Source organism: Balaenoptera ricei, chromosome 6 (assembly GCF_028023285.1).
Source record: "Balaenoptera ricei isolate mBalRic1 chromosome 6, mBalRic1.hap2, whole genome shotgun sequence".
Taxonomy (NCBI): Eukaryota; Metazoa; Chordata; class Mammalia; order Artiodactyla; family Balaenopteridae; genus Balaenoptera; species Balaenoptera ricei.
Genome location: NC_082644.1, coordinates 71,031,289 through 71,043,266, shown reverse-complemented (window position 1 = coordinate 71,043,266; position 11,978 = coordinate 71,031,289). Strand labels below are relative to the sequence as shown.

At 45.8% G+C, this 11,978-nt stretch overlaps 1 protein-coding gene across 5 annotated transcripts; it reads left to right on the top strand.

Moving 5' to 3' along the window:
* Positions 1-945: 945 nt before the first annotated feature.
* DMRT2 (doublesex and mab-3 related transcription factor 2) lies at positions 946-7,991 on the top strand. 5 transcript variants are annotated; one of them, XM_059924833.1, is made up of 5 exons: positions 946-1,553; positions 2,296-2,870; positions 4,458-4,560; positions 6,182-6,262; positions 6,653-6,739. In XM_059924833.1, exons 2-4 carry the CDS (start codon positions 2,340-2,342, stop codon positions 6,235-6,237), a joined length of 690 nt encoding a protein of 229 aa, XP_059780816.1. In that variant the 5' UTR covers positions 946-1,553; positions 2,296-2,339; the 3' UTR covers positions 6,238-6,262; positions 6,653-6,739. The 5 variants fall into 5 exon arrangements, with proteins under 5 accessions (XP_059780816.1, XP_059780811.1, XP_059780814.1 ...); XM_059924828.1 differs by lacking the exon at positions 6,182-6,262 and having other exon boundaries at positions 947-1,553; positions 6,653-7,991; XM_059924831.1 differs by lacking the exon at positions 6,653-6,739 and having other exon boundaries at positions 947-1,553; positions 6,182-6,330.
* Positions 7,992-11,978: the final 3,987 nt, after the last annotated feature.

Here is an 11,978-nt window from a genome sequence, read left to right as displayed (position 1 = left end):
GTGCGTCCGGCACATCGCGTTAGTTTCACAGTAGTAATTCCTAAGCTTCCTCGTTCCCGCCGCTCTGAGCCTGGTTAATTTCTAACTTTCAGTAATTTCCTTCGTTTAACAAATATATAGGGGGCCTACTATGTGCTCAGTGCATTGGCACTCAGTTTTCTAATCTGTCTCCTAAACCGATCTTAAGAGGCACTGATTATTTAAAGGTGTAAGTAGAAAAGCGTCTAAGTAACTTTAAATTTAGTTCAAGAAATAAAATGCAGCGTTGAATTAGAAGACTAATTCCCTCTTTCAGGATATTGGAAACGTAACTGTTATTAAACATTTATGTAAGAGATTAATGAAGAAGCCCCTTTTCCCCCTTATAAATACATTCATGAATACCAAAAAGTCCTCTTTAAAAAAGAGCTTCGTTTTAAAAAATGCTTAGAGTGAATATATTGTACTTAAATCTCTTAATGGCATGTATTTCCGTTCTCCCCCAAATCAACTCATAGTAATTCATATAGAAAAATATAAGTGACGTAGGTGACTTGGTGACCTGCCTGTCTCACGGGCGTGGTGAAAGTTAACGAGGAACCACTTTGCACCTTGAGGATGAGTGGCGATAGCCACAAAAGTATCTACAGTTCATAAGTCCTCTAAGCCAGTGCTGTGGTGCAAGGTAACCACTGATTTATTCTCGCAGGAGAAAGTAGGATGCCGCCGTGCACTTCTCTTATTTCCGCATCTAGCTTTGGGTTAATGATTGAGTCCCAGATACACCGGTGATGCTGATGACGTAGCTTTTCCGATCTCTGCCTTGTCGTCTGTTACTTTCTCTTGAGGACAACGCGATTCGTAAGAGTGTGTCTCTGCTATTTTTTTAGCCCGCGAGATAAATGGCGACTTCGCTCCAGCCGGCGCCGTCACACTTCGGTTTTAACCTCGGGACAGACTTCCCGGCTGCACCGAAGGCCGCGCGGGAGGATTCTGGCAGAGCGCGGCGGGAGTGGCCCGGCAGACGCGAGGAGGCGGGGAGCGCCGGGCCAAAGAGCCTCAGCCAATCAGCGTACACACCGCCTGACAACCGGCCAATCAGCGGGCGCAGAGCTCGGGGGCCCGAGCGGATAATACTAGGAAAGGGAGCGGAGGCTGGCGACTGCTGTGAGGGGCGCTGCGTCGCACGCTACTGGGTACGCCCGCCCGCCCCGGGAGCTTGCGACCTGAACCTGGTCAAGGCGGCCCAACCTTCCTGTCCAGCTAGGGACAGAGAAAGCCAAAAGCAGCCTCAGCGAGGTGAAGCGCCCGGGGCTGCTGAGGACAGATCAGAACTTTGCAGAGTCCGGGATGTGCGGGGCGAAGTCGCTGAGGATTTGACTCACCTTCTCCATGCCCCTTCTCCTCCACTCCTCATCCACTGGGCTCCGGGCCTCCAGCTGTCAACCCCCGATTTCGTGACAGGGTGTGGCAACCCCGATTTCTGTTTGCAAGCACAGCCAGCAGCCCAAGAGCAAGGTCCCAAGGCTGGATATCTTTTGCCTCGGCTGCTTAGCCGGGGCCTCAGAGTCTTGGTGAGTGCTGTGATGTAGCTGGGGCGTCAGGGAGGGCGAAGGGCGTGAATCACCTTTCCTATTTTACTTGTATGTCTTGCCTTAAAGTGCAAACCGTGACCGATGTACAAAAGAGCCCACGCGGCTTAGCTCTGCGGGGCTGAAACGCTGTCCATGATGGACGGGGGCGTTTGCAGCTCCATGCCCAGTGTCCCTATGGCAGCAGAACAATTTTGGTTTTTAGTTGATTAAAACTGCGGTGTGCTGGGGTGGGAGGATTGGGGGAGGATGAGAGAACCTCTCCAAGCCCAAGAGGGGCTCCTTGTAGTGGTGCAGGAGGACGAGAGGTGTGTGGGAGTTGTAGGGTGGTACCTCACAGGGTCCGAAGGGCCCTTGTGATCAGAAGGAAAACAGTTCTTCCATTGACATTTTTATGTTCAGCATGGCCATACTAGTTGGGTATGGGTAAGCCTGATAAGTGGCCAAGGCCGGCCTAGTTGGACACAATACTTATGTGTGTGGTCAGTGCGTTTACCGAGGGCCTTGTCCCCAAAGCGTGTGTAAAGCCAGAGAGGGCTGTGGCTAAAGGTCAGGCCTAAAGATAAAAGAAATGCACATGTGGTCTGGATGTGAAAGACATGTAGAGAAGTGGGCTCCTCGAGGGGTCGGAGGCGGGCAGACCAGGAGCTCTGGGCCCAAGGCCCGGGAACGGTGCCTGACGGCGGCGGTCGGTGGGTCTCTGGTTCTTTTCCTGTCTCTCCAGAGCGCAGGGGACTCAGCGTAGGCCCGGGCGAAGCGTGGTGCGTCATGGCGGTCCGGCAGCCGGTTCCCGCAGTGGACTGGGAGATCGACGTGGAGAGCCTGGGGCTGGAGGAGGACGGCTGCGAGGCGCCACCGCCCACGCCGCCCGGGCCCAGCCCGCCGCCGGCCGACAGGGACGGCGAGGATGACGACGACGCGGAGGACGAGGACGACGACGACGCGGAAGACGAGGGCGATGGCGAGGAGGCGGGCGCGTCCCCGGGGGTGCCGGGCCGGCCGGAGCAGCAGGATACCCTGGCGCCGAGGCCGCCTCCGGCGCCGCAGGCCTCGCCGGCGCCGGCCGGGCCCCCGGAGCGCGACGCGAACGCGGGCGGCGGCGGCGGCGCGGAGCCGCGCAAGCTCAGTCGCACGCCCAAGTGCGCGCGCTGCCGCAACCACGGTGTGGTGTCCTGCCTCAAGGGCCACAAGCGCTTCTGCCGCTGGCGTGACTGCCAGTGCGCCAACTGTCTGCTGGTGGTAGAGCGGCAGCGCGTCATGGCCGCCCAGGTGGCGCTCCGGAGGCAGCAGGCCACCGAGGTGCGTACCCGCCGGCCCGGCTCGCCCCCGCCGGGCTGTCTGGGGACGCCGTGGGGGTCGGGAGTCGGAGGGGCGCGCTCCGCACACACCCGGGCCCGGGGACTCGAGGCTCCTGGCACTTCCTCAGAAGGATGGTGAAGACACCCCTGCCAACGCTGGCCTGCAGGGTCGGGAGGGAGGAAGCCGTGGCCATCATTGGGGAACTTGGCAGAGAAGATTTTGTATTAAGAAGCAGGCAGAGAGGCCTTGAAAGTGGTTAGTCCCGTTCGGTAATTATGGGAAAGGTATTTTATTTCGATTTTTTATATTTTAACGTTTACTCTCGTGGTGCTGGGGGGAAGAGAACAGAGGTTGATGCAGTGCACTACGTCCATCGCCGTATTACCCGTGCTGATCGCGAAAAAGAACCATGCAGCACGTAGTGCTCACGGCGCTTCCGCAGTCACGGTCCATTTAGGAGAGAGAGAACGTGTCCTGCCCATTTTACAGATGAGACCAAAAGTGACGTGGGAATTTAGAAGAAACTTCTGGCCTCGAGAACTACCTAAGAACCAGTTGACGGTTCTCTGTCGCCTCCCACCGCGGGTCTCCGGCTGTGAGGAGAGCCTGAATCTTCTTTAAGGGAGAGGCTCTTCTTGAACCTGGGACTGAATGTTTCCTTGTGTCCCTGCACAAGCGCGCTCACAGGAGGGAGGCTGCGCGGGCCTGCTCGCACTCAGGGCGCGGGAGGAGTTTTGATTTTACTTTTTGTCGAGAAGGTGCTGGGGAGTGGATCACCGTGCTCGCCGCAGGCAGTGAGTGACCCTCATGGGAAGCCTCCCAAGGGCCCCGGAGAGCGCAGCGCGCTGGACGCCCGAGGTGCCCCGACCCTGGGCTGGGGCGCGGCCCCCTCCCGTGTCCCCCCCATGTGTTGCACCGAGGGCTCTGCGTTCTCTCGCGCTCCCTGCGACCTGCTGGGCGGGACGCGGGTGTAGAAGGGCCCAGAATTCCACCGACCAGGCGGTGACAGAGGGTGCGCCCGTCTCCTGCGGACTCTGAAGGTTTTGTTCGCCTTCAGGCGTCCCAGTCCCCCAGTGAAAAAATCGGGATTTTTGGCCGGACGCGAAAACGTATGAGTTTTCTCCGTCAACCACCTGTACCCGGTCCCATCCGCCCTACTGCGGGGGAAACCGGCCCCACATCTCTGGCCAACGTCAGGTCCTTGGCGTTTTCGGCACTAGTCTGGGCTCCGAGGATGCAGCGGCCCGCCGCAGCTCTCTCAGGGCCAGGCTCCTAGCATCTCATCCACTGTGGATTTCACTTCCTCCCAGGCTGGCCCCCCACTTCTCGCTGCAGGCTGAGTCCGGGCCGACTCTAGCAACGCGGCCCCAGGGAAAGCCGGGGCCCTGCTCACCAGTTGGAGGCTTCGGACAGAGATTTTAGCTCATTGTCCTGGAATTAAGGGGTGCTGATATTAATTCCTTTAGAATTATTTTCACATGGGATGGGAAAATAAATACATTTAGAATGAGGAGAGTTGCTGATGCCTCTTCCTTGTCTCCCACGTTTTTTTCAGGGCATTATTGATTTTGTTTCTTGTGTTTACAGGACAAGAAGGGGCTTTCCGGGAAACAGAATAATTTCGAGCGCAAAGCCATGTATCAGAGGCAAGTCAGGGCACCCAGTTTGCTGGCCAAAAGCATTTTAGAAGGTAAAGAAAGCAACGCAAAATTATTCTTTAGCCTTTTAAACCATGTTCTGAGTGATTCTCATTATTCAGGCACATGGCATTTCCATTTACATGTGAAGGAGCATTCTGAGGGGGAAATGCTGTTTTATTGGAAACTTTTGGAAGGAAATCAGGATGTGAGAAAATGAATCTCACATACCTCCTGAGGTTTTTGTCACTGATAATTTTTTCTGCTTAGTAGTTAATGGGTTAACATGGAGTGCATATGAAATTTGCCCTAGTGTGAGGGAGGTACAGATACGCTGCCAAATGATCCCAGAGCAGATGTCCTGAAAGGAAATAAATTAAAAAAAAAAAAATCTTTAGTTGTATTTGGAGCTAAATAGAGTGAGTCAAGTGAAGAGTTTAACAGCTACCCACACCAATAAAGGCCTTTAGTCTGGGCGATCCAGCCTTTAATCCCACTCTTTTTAATTGTATTCTTTTCCTCTCTGGATTATCTACTTAAATTGCAGTTATTCCACACTTCACTTTACCATTTTGACAGTCGAGATCATAGAATCTGGAAAAGGTTTTGAATACACAAGAGAAATGGAGGTTGAATTTGAATAGAGTGAAGTCTTCATGTGTTCACTTTCTCTAAAGCCTGGGAATACGTTAATTTTTCTTAAAATATTACTGATTTTTTAAAAGCATCTCTGTTTGGGTATGGAATTTATTTATTGACATAATGAATAATATATTGACTATCTTTCACCGTTTAAAGAAAAGGGAAGTTTATATTTGCTCTAATCACTGCTATTTTATGAGTCAGGTTGAAAAGCAGATTTTTTTTTGTTTGTTTTGAAGTAGACATTTGTATTCTGTTTTTTCTTATGTGGCTTCTGAATTGAGTTATTTCTGGACAGGTTTTAAAGTTTGTTCGTGTGTTACCCTGTGCTGTATACTTCTGACCTTAGAATGGCTTCTCATGCATTCAAAATGAGTTTGGTTACAAACTGGGTAAACAGATTTATAACCATAGGGACCACACTGGTAAATTGAAATTGGTGCCAAAGCAACTTGAGAAGTGAGAGGACTAAGTGGAATAGAACATTCAAGTAAATAACTTCCTGGCAAAAACTTAACCATAGAAGTGTACACATTCATTTTCAAATTTTATTTTATTTGCAAATGAGTATGATGGGTTTGTCACTATGTAAACACAAACATCACAGTGGATCCTCCAAACAAATTTGGTAGTGGTGAGTGCTTGGGATGATGAAATAATCAAAGTATTTTATGCTGCCAGGAATTCTATTTATGTTATACTAATCTTTGTTTTTGACTTTGTCCCTATTTATAAAATGTATAATGACTTAATCTAGGTTCTAGTGATTGCTTGTTCAGCGATTTTGGTATCTGATTGGTCCTGGTGAAAAATGTTTTAGACCAGTTATTGTCAGTGTAGCAGGGGATCCCCCCCACTTTGTTTGTTTGTACTGATCGTCAGAGGCAGGGGTAGGGGCCTGATTAAATTGTTCACTGCAGAGTCTGTTTCACTAGTTAACAGCTCTTTTCAATTTTCTGTGCTTTTCTGTTTCCTGAAGTCTTTCCTCTTTTTCTCTTCACTAATCTGCTTTAACTCTCTCTTTTTTCCTAGTTCTCCTCGGATTATTCTACAACTGTCACAATGTGTACATAATGATCCAACTTTAGAAAATAAAAGTGACATCAGCTCTAGGTATAGCTATCTTTTTTTAATAATTGAAAAAGATGCCATGGATAGTAATAAAGCATTGATTGAAGCGACATGAGCAGCCTTGTCTCTTAATGTATAGGAGCCTGGGGAGAATATTAAAATTTCAGCCAGTAAAGTATGCCTGTCAAAGTAAACAAACCTATCACAACAAAAAACAACAACGATAAAAAGTTACAGTATGGATATCCTTCCCTGCGAAGGGATCTATTTTAAATTGAACCCATACTTTTGCTTTCTGTATAAAAATACTAGTGATGTGGAACTGTAAATAACTGTTCTGCTGATTTGCAGTGTTTCTGTTGCCTTCTGGATTCCCAGATTTTTCCTCATCAGGTGTTAATGTCTTTCATGTGCAATGCTTGCTTATTTTAGGCTACCGCCCCATTCCATCAGAGACTTATGTGGGAGGGAGTTTACCTCTACCTCCCCCAGTAAGTGACCGGATGAGGAAAAGGCGGGCCTTTGCTGATAAAGAGTTGGAGAACATTATGCTGGAGAGAGAATATAAAGAGAGGGAGATGTTGGAAGCTTCCCAAGCTGCTGCCTTATTCCTGCCCAATCGCATGGTACATGGTTCTGAGTACAACTCCTACAAAAGTGCCTACAGTCCCACGCCAGTGGAACCGCCAAGCAAAGACTTCTGCAATTTTTTGCCCACCTGCCTTGATCTCACCATGCAGTACTCAGGGTCTGGGAACATGGAACTAATTTCTTCCAATGTCAGCGTGGCCACGACTTACAGGCAGTATCCCCTGTCCTCGAGATTTTTAGTTTGGCCCAAGTGTGGCCCCATTAGTGACACCCTCCTCTACCAGCAATGCCTGCTGAATGCGACCACGTCAGTTCAGGCCCTGAAGCCTGGGGCCAGCTGGGACTTGAAGGGAGTACGACTCCACGATGGACTTGGAGCAGATCATGATATGATGCCACCGAAACTGGAAGGTTCTCTGGTGCTGCCTCACACTCCTGAGGGCCAGATCTCAAGAAGTGACCTTCAGGGTCACCAGGCCGTCCCCGAGAGGTCTGCGTTCTCCCCACCCCGACGGAATTTTTTGCCCGTTGTTGACACGGACTCCCTGGCAGCTCAAGGGCACGTCTTAACCAAGATCAGCAAAGAAAGCACCAGGCACCCTCTGCCACTTAAACATAATCCATTCCACTCATTATTCCAGCAAACTCTTAATGACAAATCAGGTCCCGAGTTGAAAACATCATCTGTCAAAGAGGCCTTTGAAGAGGCCCCTAAGAAACCCAGAGAGTGTTTAGTCAAGGAGAACCAGAAGTACACATTTACAATAGATAGATGTGCAAAAGACCTTTTCGTAGCCAAACAAGTTGGAACAAGACTCTCAGTGAATGAACCGCTGTCATTTTCTGTTGAGTCTATTCTTAAGAGGCCTTCGTCTGCCATCACTCATGTCTCTCAGTGAAAGGCTGCTTAAATGGGAAGCTGGATTTTCTGCAGTCTCAGAGGATTCTTACCAGTCACTAATTTTTTTTTAAAGAAAAAAGTTGAGATGCTTGTATAAAGAAATTTCTAATGTAAATGATGATGATTTTTAAAAATTCTATATATTCTTATGCATGTACTTTCCCTTACCACATAAATATATTTAAACTTAAAGATGGATATTGCTGATGTGCAAATTGTGAAGTTTCAGGCTTTACATAGCATTTCAAAAAACAATAAAATTGACACTGTCTTCTAAAAGACCCAGAATTTGCTGAAGTAAATAGTTTCTCTGTCTAGGTGAAAAAGCTAGTGTCCGTGAAATGTGTTCTTTATTTTTCTACGATTCTGTGTATTTTCAGGTGCTCTTAATGGTTGCTGGGGGGCCATAGGAGAACCCTTATAATGCCTTAGTTGTGCATTTTGGAGGGCATGTAAATGTAGGTATTCAAGACTGAGGCGAAAATAGCTGTAAGGAGAACATAGGGAAGATTTTTATGTTTATAGAATCTTCATTTCATGTGGTTGGACAAAGTTGAATTGAAGAGCAATCAAGTTTAATATCTCATTTATACGACGACAGGGGTTCTTGGAATGGGTTCCAGTTTCCTTCCCTGATGGGGATGCGTACGTGGGGCCTCAGGCTTCCTTTCTAGGTTGAACATCGATTCTGTGATTTTCAGGTTGCTGGGGGCCACAGAGCAGGTTCCCCAGCACATGGTTGAACCCCCTCTCAGCTCTGTGTTACTTTGCTCTTCCCTGGGGTCTGGTGACAGCAGGCAGTTAGCAGCAGGCCGAGTCACGACTCTCAGCTGGTCTGGGAGTCTAGCTTTATGTGTCCCACATTTTCACCAGTGTCAAAGGTTATCAGTGTAACTCTCTCCTGAGATAAAAACATTTACTCTTCAAACTGCTTCGGCAGACACTTGCCAAGCCTGCAGATGTTTATCACAGCATAAGGGTGGCTTCTTTTTTAAGTTCATTATTACCCCCTCGTTTTGCTCAACAAAATGTTAACTGTTGTTCTATATGATTGATAAAACGAGAGTAAGACATTTATGAAGGTATGAAATTCCTCCCTGAAGATCTCACCTATGGACCTCAAATCAAGTTCTGAGATGTTATGGTCATTTCAACACAGGAAATCAAGAGCCAAATATCCTACCCACCTCTAATTTTGCCATGGAGTGAGGTTTTACTTCCAGCTCCGCTCGCATTTGGGTAACAAGAACACGAGGTGGGCGTGTGGGGTGTGCCAAGACGTTCGGCAGTTTTAAAGAGTTTCTCTCTTGCTCTGGAAAACATTAACAATTATTTTAAAATGACCTTTTTTTGCTACTGATGAGCTCATGTAAGCCTCAAGGGGTTCCTCTGAATTGTTGCTTAAAATTAGCATCAATTGCAAAAACATCAAGCCAAACCTTAGATTGATTTTCAGTTTGTACTTGTAAAATAATACTTGGTTTTGTTGAGTCAGATTTACTTATTTTTACTATTGCAAAAGCCAGAGCGAATGGAAGTTTGCCAGAGAAAAAGAAAATGAAAGTGGGCAGAGATCCCAATAACTGTTGAAGATTCTCATTAAGTGGAAAAATGTTTTCCAGCCATGAAGCCCTGGTGTCAGAGACTGCAGTTGCCCCTCTGTCCCCAGCCCCCAGTCATCTTTGTTTTATCTATACAGTTATTAATTTTTATCTTCTTATTAGGAATTTATTTTTTGTGTTAAGTGTAAACTTAGCATTGAAACTAACTGCTGCCAAGGTATCAGGGGAGAGCACATAAGAATAAACCCACATTAAAAAATCCCATTGAGAAGGCCTTCTCAATCCAAACATGGATTTTTCTTTTTCTTACTCTGTTTTAGTATTTGGAATACGTATATTAGTCAAATGTCTTACCCTTTTGTGTTCAATGGACGTTTGCGGATATCTTTTCTGTCCTCTCTGTATATCATTTTAATCTTATTAAGTGAATCCAGTTGGCTGTGGGTATTAAGTAGTTTTTCTCACATTACCAGTGACCAAAATTTTATTGTTCTTGAACATTTATGCAGGTCAGTACTTTCCTTGGCGAATGTATTATACCATGCATTAGTTCTGCTGTAATGATGAGTTCTTCTTGGAATTTCAAACCTACCAAATCTACCATCAGCCACTCAGGGAGAGCTTTGTGCTTGGCGCTTTGCTTCTTTTAATCATTTCACTTCTATAAAAGCTACTATTTGGCTATATACAGTCTTCAGAGCACACTGTCATCTACATATTGAATTACAATTGTGGTTTAAGCATTTTTTATGTTCAGGACAATAAATGGATTTGGCTTTAATCATTTTTAAGAACTTAAGGAATAGTAAAACATGGACCTTTCCCTCAGTTTGACACACAGTACAATAATGCAACTTTGATAACCTATTTTCCTTCCATCTCAACTGATGAAGCAGTTCTGAATAGTTTGCAGCAGTGCTTCTCAAGCTTTGAGAATGGACAGTGAACCACCTGGGAATCTTGATAAATGCACATTCTGATTCTGTAGGTATGGGATGGGCCTGAGCTTCTGCATTTCTAACAAACTCCTCCCAGGGCATGCTGATGCTGCTGGTCTTCAGACCACACTTTGAGTAGCAAATGTTTACAACATTTCTGTTACTTTTATGCACATTTAATACACTCTTGGGGATTTTGGGTTCTAATGCAATAGAGTTATCATGAATAATTTGATCTATATGAATAATTAAAAAAAAAACATTTCCCTCCAAACCCATAGAAAGTACACTACCAAGAGTGAACCATAGTGTAAACTCTGGACTTTGGGTGATTATGATGTGACAGTGAAGATTCATCAGTTATAACAAATGGACCAGTCTAGTGGGAGGGTCCACTAGAGGCTATGCATGTGTCAGGTAGCGGGACATGGGAAATCTCTGTACTGTCCCCTCAATTTTGCTGTGAACCTACAACTATTCTAAAAAAATTAAGTTAAAAAAAGTTCGCTTTCTTTCTAACCCTTTAGTGGCAGGAGTAGAAGACCTAGGCAAAGTCATGAAGTAAACAAGTTGCTTCTGTTCTCTCTTTTTAAGCCTAGAAGTTCTTTCAGTTTGGTAGTTTTAGTTATGATAAAATACACATAGCATAAAATTCACGATCTTAAGTGTACAGTGGTATTTAAGTATATTCACATTATGTACAGCTGTAACCACCATCCCTCTCCAGAACTCTTTTCATCTTGCAAAATTGAAACTCTGTTGCCCATTAAACAATAACTCCTTGGTCCTCCCAGCCTTTGGCAACCACCATTCTACTGTCTGTTTCTGTGAATTTGACTACTCTAGGTACCTCATATAAGTGGAATCATACTGTATTTGTCCCTTTGTGACTGGCTTATTTCACTTAGAATATTGTCTATAAGGTTCATTTCATGTTGTAGTATATGTCAGAATTTCCTTCTTTTATAAGACAGTAATATTCCATTGTATGCATATGGCACATCTTGTTTATCCATTCATCTGTTGATGGACACTTGGGTTGCTTCTACCTTTTGGCTATTGTGAATAATGCTGCCGTAGGCATGTGTGTATAACTATCTCTTTACCTGGTCCTCATTTCCTGATTTCACCTTCTTCCCATCTTCAGGAACTCAGTTTTCTCAAGTGTACACCCATCCCACATTGCCCCTCCCCCAGCATGTGAACCATCTCCGTTCTTCACCAACACTACTCTGCCCAGAGAGGCTCCAGTGTCAGTCGTGCACCTTTTAATGTGAGTTTAAGTGAGTGTGTTATCACATCATCTTCATTTAAAAGCTTAATTCTAATTGTGGAATCAAAGACTTGCATTAACTTGTATTAAGAAATTTTCTGGAATGTCTTCTGGGAAGTCTCAGCAGTGCTAAAGAGCAAAGAAACGGCTGAAGGTCAAGATGAAGTAAGAAGGAAAGTTCACAATTCCCTGTAGAATAGTAAAGACATCACTTAGTATTGAGACTGGGTTTTCAATTGGGACTAGAATTCTTACTGGCCCTCCTGATTTTATTTATTTTTGGATTAACTTTCTTTTTTCCTATTCTAGGTCTGTAAGCTTAGGCTTATTTCCTTCTGGGGTCCAGTTTGTAAGGCTGTTAGTTCTTGAGATGGCTGGATTCTACAGTTTATAAACTTTGGTTTGTGGCACTTATATTTATTTTAATGATTGTACCAAGCTTTTATCATACTCTACCACCCTTAGTTATGTTGTTTTTTTTAGCTTGCTATAT